Source organism: Mustela nivalis (genome assembly GCF_964662115.1).
Source record: "Mustela nivalis genome assembly, chromosome: 20".
Lineage (NCBI taxonomy): Eukaryota > Metazoa > Chordata > Mammalia > Carnivora > Mustelidae > Mustela > Mustela nivalis.
Window position 1 is genome coordinate 12,172,155 of NC_139039.1, and position 18,445 is coordinate 12,190,599.

An 18,445-nucleotide genomic window follows, 5' to 3' on the forward strand; every position below is an offset into this window, starting at 1 on the left:
GTCTGTTTCCTGGACCCCACTTCAGACTCTTTCTTACGCTGGGCCCTCACTAAATAGAAGCCATTCTCTAGTAAATTCCTGATCAAAGGAAAAGGGAGGTGAAAATTTTGAGGCAAGCCTATCTAAATGTTTTTACTTGGCCTGCACACTTTGTTAATAATCTGGCCTGTACATTGGTTTCTTCTTGCTGCAATAACGAATGAGCACAACCTTAATGGCTCACAACACACATGTAGTAAGTATCTTTCCATTCTGGAGGTCAGAGGTCTGAAATAGATCCACAGGGCTGATTTCTTTGAACAGTTCCAGGGTACAATCCATTTTCTCATCTATTCCAGCTTCCAGAAAACATCTACGTCCTTTGGCTTGTGGTTCCCTCCCCACAGCTTCAGAGCCAGCCCTATCAAACCTTTTTCTCCCAGTGTCTCTGCTCCACCTTCACAACGTCTTACCCTGTGCTGCTCTGGAGAAGCTCGGGGCCAATCTGATGCCTGAACTTGTTGTGTATGTGGCCTGGGAAATTTTCAGGATCTGACTTTTCAAACCACAGTGAATGTGCTGGGGCAAGATTCTTTCCTTAATTATAATGAGTATTTGGGAGGCTTTGCATACTTTTCAGTTCTGGGAAATGTTGTAGAGATGTTATTTCCTTCCTAAACCCTCCACATTTTCTTTCATTCTACAACTCATTCTACAACTTTGAAATCAGTGCTCCTAAATGGACCCCCAATTTTCTATAGTTCTATTATTTCATGCCTCTAGGTGATTTCTTCAACTTTATCTTCTAAATCAACAACTATATCTTCTTTATCTTTATCTTCTAACTTATCAACTTTATCTTCTAAATCATCAACTGATTTTTTTTTTTTTGTTTCCACTGTTAATATTTTTACATTCTGAGAGTTCTGCCTGGTTCTCTTATGTTGTCTTACTCGTTGGTTCATTGTGGTTGTTGCTTTTGTTAAAACGACCCTATTTTGTTTTTATGGATATAGTGCTATATGTATCTAAGAATATGAATCACAGCTATGTTTGTTGTTTTGTGCGTTTCATTTTATTATCAAGTTCTCATTTGCTCCCTGCCTGGTTTCCTTATTCTCAAATTTACTTTTATTCACTTTGCTTGGTTTTTGTCACTGTCTTTCCTCTTTGGGGCTTTTCTCAATTGTGAGGTAATCCTTGGCTCAACAGAACTTCTAGGATGGAGGCACTGACAAGCTCAATGGAATTTCTGTGCACGAAGACCACCTAACAATTAAGTGAGCAGTACTCTCATATGTCAGGGCCTGACCTTTTCACAGGGGGACGTCCAAATGTTAGTGTCTACCATCTTTTGTCTAGGGTCAGACAATTTACAGAGAAGAATGTTCCAGTCCTCTACCCTGCCAAGACAGACACAGACACACACCTGGCTGCAAGCATTCTAGGAACCAGGAGGTCTGGGAGACAAACACGGGCAGCCATGGGTTCTAACATTTTAGTGAATGGACTTTCACTGCATTCCTCCTGTTATCTTTAAGATAAATTGCTCCTGTTCATTTCCATGCCAATTGTCCCCAAATCCACATTCTCATTGACTTGTTTTCTCTAGAAAAATCTATCTGAGGCAAGGGTTTAAAAGGCTTTGTGGGGATCCCACTGCCCCTCGCACAGACCTTCATTCATTGCTCCTGATTTTACTTCATCCTTCATCTCTGCCTTCAGGTTCCTGATGCCTCAGTTCCCTTAGGCTCTCTATGGGCGCCTGCAAAAGGACTTCACTTGCTTACCCTTTCTGCCAATTCTTAATTTCAGAATATTCTGCCCTATTCAGATTTCTATGCTTCTATTGATATAAATGGAAAGTGTCCCATCTTTCAAAAATATTGTTTGATTACTTTTATCATCTTTCACATTATTTTTGCCCATATGGACTTAAAGCTTCTTATCCCCCTAAAAGCGAGATTTCCAAAGGTATAAACAGATGTTCAGTTTTCTGTGTTTAATAGAAAGACTCCAACATGTCAGTCCAGGCCTTGGCAGGGAACAGAAGACAAACAAGCTGGATGACTGAGGACAGTTGAATAAAGTGTCCAGACAGTTCCAATGACGACATAGAGCCCTTTTTACCCCCAAAGAATAATAAACAAACAGAGAGAGAAGTTACCAGAACCCAAAAGAGAGCTGTGTGGACACAGTTGTTGGATAAGAAATGTGACTTCTGCTAAATCATCAAAATGGCCATGGTTCTTTACTTCTTCCCATCACTGTGTCATTTCTAGTGTTGTAGTTGTTTTTACTAAAAGCCAGAGTCTACCTCCCCCACCCCTTGAATGTAGGCTGATCTCATGCAACATTAGCCAATGGAATGTAGTAGAAGTGAGGGCCAGGCAGCTCTAAGGGAAGAAGAGGCCTCAAGACACCCAGTGGGTTTCAGCTTGCTCTCTGAAGCCCTGTCCTGCTGCCATGAGAATGACCTTGAGCTGGCTTGATGGAGGATAGGACACAAATGTCCCCTCCTCCCCTTTGGTCCCAAATGACAGCCGGCCAACTGCCAGATTTTAAAGTGAAAGCATGCCAGGCCAACGGGTACCTAGCCAACCAACAAGTGGACACAGATTCAAAAATGACCTAGCCAAGCCAGGCCCTGGCCAGAACCAGCCAATGGAACTCAGCACAATTTTTGAAACCACAGAATCATGAACTAAATAAATGGTTGTTTAAATCACAAAGTTGGGAAAAACTTCTAAATACAACAACAGCTAACTGACAGAAGCTTTTAATCAAGGGGAACAGCTAACATGTCGTAATAAGGTAGGAGGAAGTCATAAAAATAAGTGCCCTGACCCTCCTCTTCCTGTCTTTCTAATTACCTGTGAGTACCGTCTGTTCATCTAGCTGGAGAGGGACAGAATGCATTCATGCACTTCATGTGGGTCAGGCTCCCGACACACACAGCAAGATGAGTAAAGTTACAGCATAGACCTGGAAGAACAAAATAAGAGAGATTCACCATACCTACTCATCTTTCAATTCACAGAACATCTGGAGATATTTGTCAAATGTCTGCAGTGACACTGGAGGCTCCAAAAAGAATCCTAAAGCTAGATTTGGGAACAAAGAATTTTAGCCAATTACAGTAGCAAATGGATGGGAGAGACTGTGTTTATTCCAAGTGTATTATTCCAGTACTACTTTCTGATATGGACCAGGCCAAGGATTTGTATCTTGTACTGTCTTCTCAACACATAGTCATAATAATAAATTATAAATTATACACCTAAGCTAGGATCTGTTTAAAATATTATGTCAGGTCTCAATGAAATAAAAATCTAGCTAATCTCAACAAAATTCCAATAAACAGGATTGAAGTCATACTTAATGTTTAAAGAGAAAAAAGTATGACACTATTAATCATTTTGGATTGGGCATAGCTGCAATCAAACCATTCTGAACACCTACAAACACAACAGGAGATCAAAGAGAAGAAGAGCAGCAATTCTAGTAACAGAGAAGTGACCACTTTCCAGAAGGTAGGATGTGCAGAGAAGTAAATCCGAGGCAAAATACTGGAAGCTAGACCATGGAGGAGGAGCCAGCTCCCAACAAATGAGAGAGCAGCATAGGACACATTCAGAACTTTTAGAAGTCTGCTCCACTGAGGGACATCACTCCAGAGGCTAAGTGGGGGTGGAGCCTTCAGGGGGACAATGTGGTCTCAGGACTCTCAGGGTCACAGAAAGACCAGAGGTGTCTGAGTACAACAGAGCTCCCATATTAGAGCAGGGAATCAGCTGCAGAGACGGAGCCAGGGAGTGAGCTCTCAGCTCGGGGTTACCTCAAACCGTGATCTAAGGCACAGTCAGGCCACTGCTCTTCAAGCAGAGACCCCACAAGTGGCAGTTCCAGGGAGACTCACCTTCCTCCCCTGGAGGGAGTGGTGTGAGAGTGCTGTAGGAATCTGCTGGCTTTGGAGAAATGCTCACAGACCAGGTGAGCACAGAGTGTGGCCAGAGACCAGGGAGACGGGAGTGATTGCCTGCTTTTCTCCAAGGACGCACTGAGGAATGGAGCCCCGAGCTCTCGGCTCCTCCAGGCCAGAGATTGGGAGGCCGCCATTTTCATTCTCCTCCTCCAGAGCTCTACGGCAGGCTCTGTTCCATAAAGCTTTTGTTCCCTTGAAAGCTCCTGAGAGAGAACCGAGCAGATTAAGATGACTTAGCCCGGCCCCTGGCAAGGGCAGTGCACTTCTGCCTTGGGCAAAGACATGTGAGAATCACTGCAATATTCCCCTCCCCCAGAAGATCAGCAAAAACATCCAGCCAAGACCAAGCTCACTGATCAAGGAGAACTGCAGAACTCAAGGGCTAGGGGAAAGCAACACATAGAATTCATGGGGATTTTTTCCCATGATTCTTTAGTCTTTTAAACTTAAATTTTTTTAATCTTCTTTATTTTTTTCTTTTTATCTTTCTTTAAAGTTTTCTCTTTCCTATTTTAATCTATTTTAAATATTTTATCTTATCAAAAAGTTTTTTTAAAGATTATTTATTTATTTATTTATTTGACAGAGAGATCACAAGCAAGCAGAGAGGCAGGCAGAGAAAGAGGGGGAAGCAGGCTCCCGGCTGAGCCAAGAGCAGGGCTTGATCCCAGGACCCTGGGATCATGACCTGAGCCGAAGGCAGAGGCTCTAACCCACTGAGCCACCCAGGCGCCCCTTATTAAAACCTTTTTAAAAATATTTTTTAATTTTCATCATTATAGTCACATTCTATACCTTCATTGTATTTAACCTTATTTTTTGTATACATTTAAATTTTTCCTTCTTTAAAATTCTGGAATACAGTTTCTTCTAACAGAACAAAATATACCCTAAATCAAGTGTGTGGCTTTGTTCTACTCTCCAGCCTGATCACATTTTCTCCTTTTTGTTCCTTTTTTCAACCAACTTCTTATCAATTCCTTTTTTTAAAATATTTTATTTATTCATTTGAGAGGGAGAGACAGAGAGAGCATGAGCAGCGGGAGCAGCAGAGGCAGAGGGAGAAGCAGACTCCCCGCTGAGCAGGGTGCCTGACATGGGCCTTGATCCCAGGACCCTGAGATCATGACCCAAGCCAAAAGCAGACACTTAACCCTCTGAGCCACCCAGGTGCCCCTTATCAATTCATTTTTTTTTTTTATTTCAATACTTTCTCTGGTGTTTTATTTTTTTTTTTTAACTTTTTATTTTTTATAAACATATATTTTTATCCCCAGGGGTACAGGTCTGTGAATCACCAGGTTTACACACTTCACAGCACTCACCAAAGCACATACCCTCCCCAATGTCCATAATCCCACCCCCTTCTCCCAAACCCCCTCCCCCCAGCAACCCTCAGTTTGTTTGTGAGATTAAGAGTCACTTATGGTTTGTCTCCCTCCCAATCCCATCTTGTTTCATTTATTCTTCTCCTACCCACTTAAGCCTCCATGTTGCATCACCATTTCCTCATATCAGGGAGATCATATGATAGTTGTCTTTCTCTGCTTGACTTATTTCGCTAAGCATGATACGCTCTAGTTCCATCCATGTTGTCGCAAATGGCAAGATTTCATTTCTTTTGATGGCTGCATAGTATTCCATTGTGTATATATACCACATCTTCTTGATCCATTCATCTGTGGATGGACATCTAGGTTCTTTCCATAGTTTGGCTATTGTGGACATTGCTGCTATAAACATTCGGGTGCATGTGCCCCTTTGGATCACTACATTTGTATCTTTAGGGTAAATACCCAATAGTGCAATTGCTGGGTCATAGGGCAGTTCTATTTTCAACATTCTGAGGAACCTCCATGCTGTTTTCCAGAGTGGCTGCACCAGCTTGCATTCCCACCAACAGTGTAGGAGGGTTCCCCTTTCTCCACATCCTCGCCAGCATCTGTCATTTCCTGACTTGTTGATTTTAGCCATTCTGACTGGTGTGAGGTGATATCTCATTGTGGTTTTGATTTGTATTTCCCTGATGCCGAGTGATATGGAGCACTTTTTCATGTGTCTGTTGGCCATCTGGATGTCTTCTTTGCAGAAATGTCTGTTCATGTCCTCTGCCCATTTCTTGATTGGATTATTTGTTCTTTGGGTGTTGAGTTTGCTAAGTTCTTTATAGATTCTGGACACTAGTCCTTTATCTGATATGTCGTTTGCAAATATCTTCTCCCATTCTGTCAGTTGTCTTTTGATTTTGTTAACTGTTTCCTTTGCTGTGCAAAAGCTTTTGATCTTGATGAAATCCCAATAGTTCATTTTTTCCCTTGCTTCCCTTGCCTTTTGCGTTGTTCCTAGGAAGATGTTGCTGCGGCAGAGGTCGAAGAGGTTGCTGCCTGTGTTCTCCTCAAGGATTTTGATAGATTCCTTTCGCACATTGAGGTCCTTCATCCATTTTGAGTCTATTTTTGTGTGTGGTGTAAGGAAATGGTCCAATTTCATTTTTCTGCATGTGGCTGTCCAATTTTCCCAGCACCATTTATTGAAGAGGCTGTCTTTTTTCCATTGGACATTCTTTCCTGCTTCGTCGAAGATTAGTTGACCATAGATTTGAGGGTCTATTTCTGGGCTCTCTATTCTGTTCCATTGATCTATGTGTCTGTTTTTGTGCCAGTACCATGCTGTCTTGATGATGACAGCTTTGTAATAGAGCTTGAAGTCCGGAATTGTGATGCCACCAACGTTGGCTTTCTTTTTCAATATCCCTTTGGCTATTCGAGGTCTTTTCTGGTTCCATATAAATTTTAGCATTATTTGTTCCATTTCTTTGAAAAAGATGGATGGTACTTTGATAGGAATTGCATTAAATGTGTAGATTGCTTTAGGTAGCATAGACATTTTCACAATATTTATTCTTCCAATCCAGGAGCATGGAACATTTTTCCATTTCTTTGTGTCTTCCTCAATTTCTTTCATGAGTACTTTATAGTTTTCTGAGTATAGATTCTGTGTCTCTTTGGTTAGGTTTATTCCTAGGTATCTTATGGTTTTGGATGCAATTGTAAATGGGATTGACTCCTTAATATCTCTTTCTTCTGTCTTGCTGTTGGTGTAGAGAAATGCAACTGATTTCTGTGCATTGATTTTATATCCTGACACGTTACTCAATTCCTGTATAAGTTCTAGGAGATTTGGAGTGGAGTCTTTTGGGTTTTCCACATATAGTATCATATCATCTGCGAAGAGTGATAATTTGACTTCTTCTTTGCCGATTTGGATGCCTTTAATTTCCTTTTGTTGTCTGATTGCTGAGGCTAGGACCTCTAGTACTATGTTGAATAGCAGTGGTGATAATGGACATCCCTGCCGTGTTCCTGACCTTAGCGGAAAAGCTTTCAGTTTTTCTCCATTGAGAATGATATTTGCGGTGGGTTTTTCATAGATGGCTTTGATGATATTGAGGTATGTGCCCTCTATCCCTACACTTTGAAGAGTTTTGATCAGGAAGGGATGCTGTACTTTGTCAAATGCTTTTTCAGCATCTATTGAAAGTATAATATGGTTCTTGTTCTTTCTTTTATTGATGTGTTGTATCACATTGACTGATTTGCGGATGTTGACCAACCTTGCAGCCCTGGAATAAATCCCACTTGGTCGTGGTGAATAATCTTTTTAATGTACTGTTGAATCCTATTAGCTAGTATTTTGTTGAGTATTTTCGCATCTGTGTTCATCAAGGATATCGGTCTATAGCTCTCTTTTTTGGTGGGATCCTTGTCTGGTTTTGGGATCAAGGTGATGCTGGCCTCATAAAATGAGTTTGGAAGTTTTCCTTCCATTTCTATTTTTTGGAACAGTTTCAGGAGAATAGGATTAGTTCTTCTTTAAATGTTTGGTAGAATTCCCCCGGGAAGCCGTCTGGCCCTGGGCTTTTGTTTGTTTGGAGATTTTTAATGACTGTTTCAATCTCCTTACTGGTTATGGGTCTGTTCAGGCTTTCTATTTCTTCCTGGCTCAGTTGTGGTAGTTTATATGTTTCTAGGAATGCATCCATTTCTTCCAGATTGTCAAATTTATTGCCGTAGAGTTGCTCATAGTATGTTCTTATAATAGTTTGTATTTCTTTGGTGTTAGTTGTGATCTCTCCTCTTTCATTCATGATTTTATTTATTTGGGTCCTTTCTCTTTTCTTTTTGATAAGTCGGGCCAGGGGTTTATCAATTTTATTAATTCTTTCAAAGAACCAGCTCCTACTTTCGTTGATTTTTTCTATTGTTTTTTTGGTTTCTATTTCATTGATTTCTGCTCTGATCTTTATGATTTCTCTTCTCCTGCTGGGCTTAGGGTTTCTTTCTTGTTCTTTCTCCAGCTCCTTTAGGTGTAGGGTTAGGTTGTGTACCTGAGACCTTTCTTGTTTCTTGAGAAAGGCTTGTACCGCTATATATTTTCCTCTCAGGACTGCCTTTATTGTGTCCCACAGATTTTGAACCGTTGTATTTTCATTATCATTTGTTTCCATGATTTTTTTCAATTCTTCTTTAATTTCCCGGTTGACCCATTCATTCTTTAGAAGGATACTGTTTAGTCTCCATGTATTTGGGTTCTTTCCAAACTTCCTTTTGTGGTTGAGTTCTAGCTTTAGAGCATTGTGGTCTGAAAATATGCAGGGAATGATCCCAATCTTTTGATACCGGTTGAGTCCTGATTTAGGACCGAGGATGTGATCTATTCTGGAGAATGTTCCATGTGCACTAGAGAAGAATGTGTATTCTGTTGCTTTGGGATGAAATGTTCTGAATATATCTGTGATGTCCATCTGGTCCAGTGTGTCATTTAAGGCCTTTATTTCCTTGTTGATCTTTTGCTTGGATGACCTGTCCATTTCAGTGAGGGGAGTGTTAAAGTCCCCTACTATTATTGTATTGTTGTTGATGTGTTTCTTTGATTTTGTTATTAATTGGTTTATATAGTTGGCTGCTCCCACGTTGGGGGCATAGATATTTAAAATTGTTAAATCTTCTTGTTGGACAGACCCTTTGAGTATGATATAGTGTCCTTCCTCATCTCTTATTATAGTCTTTGGCTTAAAATCTAATTGATCTGATATAAGGATTGCCACTCCTGCTTTCTTCTGATGTCCATTAGCATGGTAAATTCTTTTCCACCCCCTCACTTTAAATCTGGAGGTGTCTTCGGGCTTAAAATGAGTTTCTTGGAGGCAACATATAGATGGGTTTTGTTTTTTTATCCATTCTGATACCCTTTGTCTTTTGATTGGGGCATTTAGCCCATTCACATTCAGGGTAACTATTGAGAGATATGAATTTAGTGCCATTGTATTGCCTGTAAGGTGACTGTTATTGTATATGGTCTCTGTTCCTTTCTGATCTACCACTTGTAGGCTCTCTCTTTGCTTAGAGGACCCCTTTCAATATTTCCTGTAGAGCTGGTTTGGTATTTGCAAATTCTTTCAGTTGTTGTTTGTCCTGGAAGCTTTTAATCTCTCCTTCTATTTTCAATGATAGCCTAGCTGGATATAGTATTCTGGGCTGCATGTTTTTCTCGTTTAGTGCTCTAAAAATATCATGCCAGCTCTTTCTGGCCTGCCAGGTCTCTGTGGATAAGTCAGCTGCCATTCTAATATTTTTACCATTGTATGTTACAGACTTCTTTTCCCGGGCTGCTTTCAGGATTTTCTCTTTGTCACTGAGACTTGTAAATTTTACTATTAGGTGACGGGGTGTGGGCCTATTCTTATTGATTTTGAGGGGCGTTCTCTGAACTTCCTGAATTTTGATGCTCGTTCCCTTTGCCATATTGGGGAAATTCTCCCCAATAATTCTCTCCAGTATACCTTCTGCTCCCCTCTCTCTTTCTTCTTCTTCTGGAATCCCAATTATTCTAATGTTGTTTCGTCTTATGGTGTCACTTAATTCTCGAATTCTCCCCTCGTGGTCCAGTAGCTGTTTGTCCCTCTTTTGCTCAGCTTCTTTATTCTCTGTCATTTGGTCTTCTATATCACTAATTCTTTCTTCTGCCTCATTTATCCTAGCAGTTAGAGCCTCCATTTTTGATTGCACCTCATTAATAGCTTTTTTGATTTCAACTTGGTTAGATTTTAGTTCTTTTATTTCTCCAGAAAGGGCTTTTATATCTCTCGAGAGGGTTTCTCTAATATCTTCCATGCCTTTTTCGAGCCCGGCTAGAACCTTGAGAATTGTCATTCTGAACTCTAGATCTGACATATTACCGATGTCTGTATTGATTAGGTCCCTAGCCTTCGGTACTGCCTCTTGTTCTTTTTTTTGCGTTGAATTTTTACGTCTTGTCATTTTGGCCAGATAAGAGTAAATGAAGGGGCAAGTAAAATACTAAAAGGGTGGCAACAACCCCAGGAAAATATGCTTTAACTAAATTAGAAGAGATCCAAAATCGTGAGTGGGGAGAAAGGGGATAAAAAGAGGTTCAAAAAGAAAGAAAGAAAAAAAAAGAAAAGAAAAAAAAATTTTTTTAAAAAAAGAAAACACCTGAGAAAAATGTAAAAAAGAAAAAATATATATATTAGATAAACTAGTAAAAAATCGTTAAAAAAGAAAAAGGTAACAGTTAAAAAAAAAAATTTTACCCGAAGGCGAGAAGAAAAAGAAAAAAAAAAAAAAAAAAGAAAAAGAAAAAATTAAATTAACTGCAAGACTAAAAAAAAATCACAGGAAAAAAGCCATGAGTTCCATGCTTGGCTTTCTCCTCCTCTGGAATTCTGCTGCTCTCCTTGGTATTGAAACCGCACTCCTTGGTAGGTGAACTTGGTCTCGGCTGGATTTCTTGTTGATCTTCTGGGGGAGGGGCTTGTTGTAGTGATTCTCAAGTGTCTTTGCCCCAGGCGGAATTACACCGCCCTTACCCGGGCCGGGGTGAGTAATCCGCTCGGGTTTGCTTTCAGGAGCTTTTGTTCCCTGAGCGCTTTCCGTAGAGTTCCGGAGGACGGGAACACAAATGGCGGCCTCCTGGTCTCCGGCCCGGAGGAGCCGAGAGCCCAGGGCCCCACTCCTCAGTGCGCCCTCAGAGAACAGCGCCCAGTTACTCCCGTCTGCCTGACCTCCGGCCGCGCTCCGAGCTCACCGAGCCTGCGATCGGTTCAAGGTAACCCCGAGCTGTGAGCTTACTGTCGGCTCTGTCTCTGTAGCCGGCTTTCCTGCTCCAATACCCGCAAGCTCTGCGACACTCAGACACCCCCGATCCTTCTGTGACCCTGCGGGACCTGAGGCCACGCTGACCCCGCGTGGGCTTTGCCCCGGTTTAGCCTCTGGAGCGATGTCCCTCAGCGGAACAGACTTTTAAAAGTCCTGATTTTGTGCGCGGTTGCTCCGCCGCTTGCCGCGAGCCGGCCCCTCCCCCCGGGGTCTATCTTCCCGTCGCTTTGGATTCACTTCTCCGCCGGTCCTACCTTTCAGAAAGTGGTTGTTTTTCTGTTTCCAGAATTGCTGTTCTTCTTCTCTTCGATCTGCCGATGGATTTTCAGGTGTTTGCAATCTTTAGATAAGCTATCTAGCTGATCTCCGGCTAGCTGAAGCAGTCTCAGCTTGCTACTTCTCCGCCATCTTGACTCCTTCTCTCTCATTTTTTTAAATCTCTTTAAATTTTCATCTTTAGAGTCATATTCCATCCCTTTGGCATGTTTACTCTTATTTTTGTATACATGTGTTTTTCTTTCTTTAAAATTTTGGGAGGCAATTTCTTTTAACAGGCCAAAATACACCCCAAATCAAGTGAGTGGCTCTGTTCTATTCACCAGCCTAATCATATTTTTTTTCCTTTCTTCTCCCCCCAGTTTCAGGTCTCTTCTGATTTGACCCCAGAAAAATTTAGACCCCAGAAAAATATCCACTAACCAAATCAGAAGAGACCCAAAAATTTAGGCTGGTGCAGCCACTCTGGAAAACAGTATGGAGGTTCCTCAAAAAGTTGAAAAAAGAGCTTCCCTGTGACCCAGTAATTGTACTACTGGGTATTTATCTGAAAGACACAAATGTGGTGATCTGAAGGGGCACATGCAACCCAATGTTTATAGCAGCAATGTCCACAATAGCCAAACTATGGAAAGGACCTAAATGTCCATCAAAGATGAATGGATAAAGAAGATGTGGTATACACACACACACACACACACACACACACACACACACACAGTGGAATACTATGCAGCCATCAAAAGAAATAAAATCTTGCCATTTGCAATGACGTGGATGGAACTAGAGGATATTATTCTAAGCAAAGTAAATTAATCAGAGAAAGACAATTATCATAGGGTCTCACTGATATAAGGAATTTGAGAAACAAGACAGAGGACCGTAGGGGAAGGGAGAGAAAAATGAAATGAGATGAATCCAGAGAGGGAGATAAACCATAAGAGACTCTCAATCTCAGGAAACAAACTGATGCTTTTGGAAGGAGGATGCAAGGAATAGGGTGGCTGGGTGATGGACATTGGGGAGGGTATGTGTTACAGAGAGAAAAAATAAATTGAAAATGAAAAGGAAAGAAAAACAGACAATAGGGAACAACCTGTAAGTAGTCTCTGCTTCAACTTTTATTAACTAATTATTCACCCAATACCCAACTTCGAAGGTCATGTTATAAAAGAGTCATAGTTTATTGATAGCCTTTGTACATGGATTCTACTGTGAAGTATTGGTTGATAATTAGGAACCTGTGAGCATCTTCAATTATCAAATATTTAATGTTTTGTATAACCCTGAATTTACTAAGGCAGGAAGATGGACAAGAATGCTTTGGTGTGGCTTTGTTTTGATAACCACAGCCCCACAGGGTCTTCTCTTCATTTCTTCTTTAAAGATTTATTTATTTATTGACAGAGATCACAAGCAGGCAGAGAGGCAGGCAGAGAGAGAGGAGGAAGCAGGCTCCCCACTGAGCAGAGAGCCCGATGCGGGACTTGATTCCAGGACCCTGAGATCATGACCTGAGCTGAAGGCAGAGGCTTAACCCGCTGAGCCACCCAGGCGCTCCCCAGGGTCTTCTCTTTAATCCACTGCAAACATTCGAGAGAATTTTGCCTGGAAGTCATGAAATAATGGATTAAACTTTGTAGAAATGTATTTCTCTTCCACATAAAAGTCTGGCAGCATATAGTCCAGGATGTGAGGATGACTTCATACAGACACCAAGAGCCCAGGGTCCTTCTTTCCTTTTTTCTCTGCTGTCCTCATCCTGTGGCTTTTACCTCTGGTGCAAGACACTGACTTAAGATTCACTTGTCTTGCACATATTCCAGCTGGCAGGAAGTAAACAGGGTACCAGGACAGATGTATGGCCAGTGGAGGATGGTGGAGTGTGGTGGGTGTGGAGAGTGGGCAGAGGAACATAAAGAAATGAAGTAAGATTTAATTTATATCTATATATAAGACATTTGGTCTTCAAAATCATTAGGGAAAAGAAGTTAACATAATGTCAATGTCTACTCCTGACCCCTACTCTGGTCCTAATCGGGCTATCATTTACATCCTTTTATACGGATGCTGGACAGTATTCCATCTTCATGTTACTGAGGGGATAGAGAGACACAGATGTTCAATATTCCCTTTGGGCCCACAATCTTTCCCCCGTAACAGATGCTACCTTCCTTTCCATGTGATAACTTAAAGCTATTTGTAACTGGACACAGGGACCCAAGGAGTAATGACCATGTTATCCAGCCTTCCTTGTAGCCAGACGTGGGCATGTGAGAAAGTTTTGCTCTTTGTATGTAAAGAGAATCCAAAGCAGCACTTTGATAATACAAGTAACTTCACGAGTATAAAAGAGTACTTACCCTCGGTGAATTAGAAACCTTTATCCAGCACTCCTGTGTCTTTGGGTGTAAATCATCATGGTATCTGAGCTTTTACACCTTATCTTTAAGGGGAGTGTCCGAACACTGGTGCATAAGAATTTTCTAGGTGCTTGTACAACGCAAAGCTTCCTTGCTTTCACCCCGGGCCTACTGAACCAGAATTTTCCCAGGGGTTTTAGAAATCTGTATTTTCCTATGTAACTTTTACAAGTAACTCCAAGGGAGTTAATCTCCAACAGAGGGGGATAAGAAAGGGTAGGCAATGCATGTCCTGAGCTGCCACCAAGATGCTAGTAAGAAAAAAGAGATTTGTTGATCTTCAGATTTGTTTTCCTAGGACTGTAGAAACTTTTTTTTTTCTGTGTGTTAATTTCCAAGGAAAATTCTAGCAGCAGCTTGGAAGAACAAGAGCAAATATATTGCATTGCCCCTCAAGTGCCATTTGCCCTTTGCTAAAGCCTTGGTCTCCAGACCACACTTTCAGAAATACCACTTTAAAATAAAAGGATAGTCCTTTAACTTTATCTCACTGAAAACTCGCTGTGAGCAGTGTAGCCATCTACCCTGGCTTTCTGATTCTGTAATTTTCACAGAGAAGGCGGTGTGGGTGGTGGAGCTCTGTGAAAACCTGTGAGGGTGCACGGTGTCAAGCAGGGGGTTCGCGTTAGGGCTGTAATTTTAGAATTATTTATGAGCACAAAGAAGAGTCCTTAAGCAAATGGCTTAGAAAGAAAGTCAATGAAGTTCTTCACACCCCTTCCCTGCCATGCCAGGTGTCGTTACAGTGCAAGGAGCACCTGTCACAGCATGCCAACAGCCACACCTGCTTCCTTGCCAGTTGTGTTTTCTCCTTCTGGGTGCAAAGAAAGCCATCTAACCTGGGGACTCTGGCTGGGGCGTTCAGCAAATAGCATTTTGCTTCCCATCAAGTGATTTCTTCCTAAGGAATCCTCACGTTATAGAGATGGGAAGCAGTGAGAAAGATGTGGTTAATACTGCTTCCAATTCTTCGCATCTAACATGAATGTGGGTTTCTGCACCAGAACCATCAAGAAGTTTAAGTCCCAGGGGCACTGGGGTGGCTCAGTCAGTTAAGCGTCTGCCCTGGGCTCAGGTCATGATTCCAGGGTCCTGAGCAGGGAGTCTGCGTCTGGTGCTGCCCCTCCCCATCCCCTTCTCCCAGCTTACTGCTCTCACGCACTCTCTCTTGCTCTCTTTCTCTCTCATTTAGGTCCCAAATGGGTACAACAGTGGTGGTGTCTTCTAATGTGTGCTATGCAGCTCTGCGTACAGGTGTGTGGTGTGTGTGTCTGTGTGTACATTTTAATTGCTTTTCATAAATCAAACATAATTAGGTGTATATTTATGCATAGCTTCCTCACCACTTTGCAGATCTGCAGGAAGTGTTTACTACACGAAGATTCATTTTGTTTCATTGCAAACAGAAGCTATGTGTGTACGCAGAAAGAAGTTCTTCGGAGGACGAGGTGGGTAACCCACAGACTGCTACTGACGTCTCAGGACGCTCAATGACAGTACAAGTTGCTGTGCAATCCCAGCTTACAGAATTTCTTAGCTATGGAAAGTGCATTTTGCAAACACATTCATGTATGCACACACACACACATTAGAGAAAATGTTTTAAACACAGCTAAGTGTTGCTTTACAAACATAATTCTCATTGTGAATATTTTAAATTCACTGTCTCTTCCTATATTTTGGGAAAGGTCTATTTTTTCTGTGTTCTTGTAGCTTAAAAAGAAAAAAAGCAGAATATCATAGGACAGTCAATGGGCAATTTGATGTCAAAACAAGATTGTGTGCTTTTTAAGGTCCCTTTTTCCTTTGGGGCCCCAGCATGACACATTTAATTTGCAAAGAATTTCCAACAATATAGAGAAAAAAATAAAAAGAACCCTAGGAACAAATCCCCTGGAATACCAACGTTTTTAGTAATCTGACTTTTAATTATGAGCCAATGCTTAGATACCCCATGTAGATTGTTTTAATCATCAGGTCTGAAACTCAGAAGTTAGCTTGTTTCTACCACCTGTGCTGTTTAGTACACCACCACCCACTGAGAACCATCGCTTCCTCTAATCATTTTCCTGTTCTCTACCCCCTGCCCTCATTCTCTCTGGATATGCACACACACAACACACACATGCACACCCATACATCTTCTCCAGTTTCCCCGTTACACGTATTCTTTCACTTAATCTTGGAAATCTCTAACCACCTTTGGTTATACAATACGTGCACACAGGGTCCTGAATGATGGGGTAGGTTTTGGGCGTGCCTTATGGAAAGCAGTCTCATTTCCATATAGTCCCATTTTTTCTTTATTTCCATCTTTATTCACATATAACTGACATCTAACACTGTGTAAGCTTAAGGTATACAATGTGATGGTTTGATATACATATATATCACCAAATAATTACCATGATAAGCTCAGTCAGTATCTCCATCACCACACATAACTACCGTGTGTGTGTGTGTGTGTGTTTTGCGTGTGTGCATATCCAGAGAGAATGTATGAGAAAAAATGAGAGCATGTATGAGAGAAAATACGAGAAGTATGTAATACAGTATTGCTAAACATAGTCACCATGCTGTATATTACATCCTCAAAACTTACTCATCTTATAATTGGAAGTTTGTGCCCTTTAACCAGTATCTCCCCATTTCTGGCACCCACAGGCCTTGGCAACCATGATTGTACTCTCTCCTACACAGTGATGTTTTAATGTATATGGGCACGGACAATTATAAGTCTACATGTTACTCTCAAACATCTGCACGGAAGATCTAAGATCCTAGACTGTTTCAGTTATCACTGTTGTCCAACCAACCTCCCCAAATTTGCTACTTTTATTTTTTTTTTTAAGATTTTATTTATTTTTTATTTGACAGAGAGAAATCACAAGTAGATGGAGAGGCAGGCAGAGAGAGAGAGAGGGAAGCAGGCTCTCTGCTGAGCAGAGAGCCCGATGCGGGACTCGATCCCAGGACTCTGAGATCATGACCTGAGCCGAAGGCAGCGGCTTAACCCACTGAGCCACCCAGGCACCCCAGCTACTTTTAAAAGAAACATAACTTTATCTTTCACAATCCAAAAGTTGACCGGGTGGTTCTTTTGATGATCTCTGATGACCGCTCATGTGATTACATTCAGCTGACAGGACAGCTAGCCACTGGGCCCCCGCTGAAGCAGCTAGCATGTGGGCCTAGTTATCCCCAACAACACAGGGCAACATTCCAAGAGGAAAACCCCAGAACGCAAGTGCTTGACAAGGTCCTACTTGGGTCTCCTTTGTGACATCACATTGGCCAAAGTAAGCCAGTGGCCAAGTCCAGAGTCCATGTGGAAGAGGCCTATGTAGTGCTTGGATCCTGGAAAGTGGAACTCATTGGAAGTCATTATAATAACAATCTACCATGTGGCCCAGTGTCAAATAGTTGCCCAGAGATATTGGATAGGGTCCCTCCAAAGATGAGATGAGAATCTGAACCCAGACAATCTACACACCTCCTTAAGGTGTGTTCTCTGAGGCACACTTCACCTTGAAGACAGGCTTACCAAATGAAATTCACTCCCAGGTTATTAACAACAACTGATAGCTTCTCCAACACAGGATACACATACTTCCTGCTGTGAACAAAAATGAGAAAGAGAGGGGCGCCTGGGTGGCTCAGTGGGTTAAGCCTCTGCCTTCGGCTCAGGTCATGATCTCGGGGTCCTGGGATCGAGTCCCGCATCGGGCTCTCTGCTCAGCACAGAGCCTGCTTCCTCCTCTCTCTCTCTGCCTGCCTCTCTGCCTACTTGTGATCTCTCTCTCTGTCAAATAAATAAATAAAATCTTTAAAAAAAAAAAATGAGAAAGAGAGAACGAACAAGAGAAATGGGAAGAAGACAATTCAGAATAGATTTCTTTTCTCTGTTAGCTAACACTTCCTGTCCGTACACCCCCTCCGAGACCCTGTGTCCGCCGCTGAGGCTGTCTGGATTGGTATTAGATTTGCAGGGGTCCAGCTCCACCTTTTCCTCTCTATCTGGCATCCTTAGCCTACGGTGTCAACAAGTCGTTATTGGGGCACCTGGGTGGCTCAGTGAGTTAAGCCTCTGCCTTTGGCTCAGGTCATGATCCCAGAGTCCTGGGATCAAGCTCCACATCGGGCTCTCTGCTCAACAGGGAGCCTGCTTCCTCCTCTCTCTCTGCCTGCCTCTCTGAGTACCTGTGATCTCTGTCTGTCAAATAAATAAATAAAATCTTTAAAAAAAAAAAAGTCGTTATTGAGAGAAGTAACTTCTGAGGGTAAGGAAAACAGGCTCATGAGGCTTCCCTTTTCCAGGAAAGAGGAAATTAAGAAATGCTGAAGGAATCAAGCAATCAAGTGATATCTGGGAGTTGCTCATGGAGGGGCAGGGAGGCATCTTATCGGATGGCTCTCTGCCTCAGTTATTCCTCGAGAGATGTGCACGAATCTCTTTGTGCCTCTCTGCCCTTCTGGATGGATCTCTAAGGACGAAGAGAAGGGCCACAGTCTCATGAGTTATTTGAATTTTATCCAAAGAAGCAAACTTTATGAACTGAACCAAACACCTTCATTTCTAAGCACATGTGGACATCCTTTATCAA

At 41.9% G+C, this 18,445-nt stretch overlaps 1 protein-coding gene across 1 annotated transcript in view; it reads right to left on the reverse strand.

Moving 5' to 3' along the window:
* The window catches only part of LOC309855299 (uncharacterized protein), a gene marked incomplete at its 5' end in the record, with an annotated part of 159,853 nt that overhangs the window by 13,026 nt on the left and 128,382 nt on the right, over window positions 1–18,445 (reverse strand). The window contains one exon of the mRNA XM_082715472.1: window positions 2,853–2,964. Coding sequence (XP_082571598.1) covers window positions 2,870–2,964 — 95 coding nt within the window. The 3' untranslated portion in view covers window positions 2,853–2,869. The remainder of the gene's footprint in view (window positions 1–2,852; window positions 2,965–18,445) is intronic.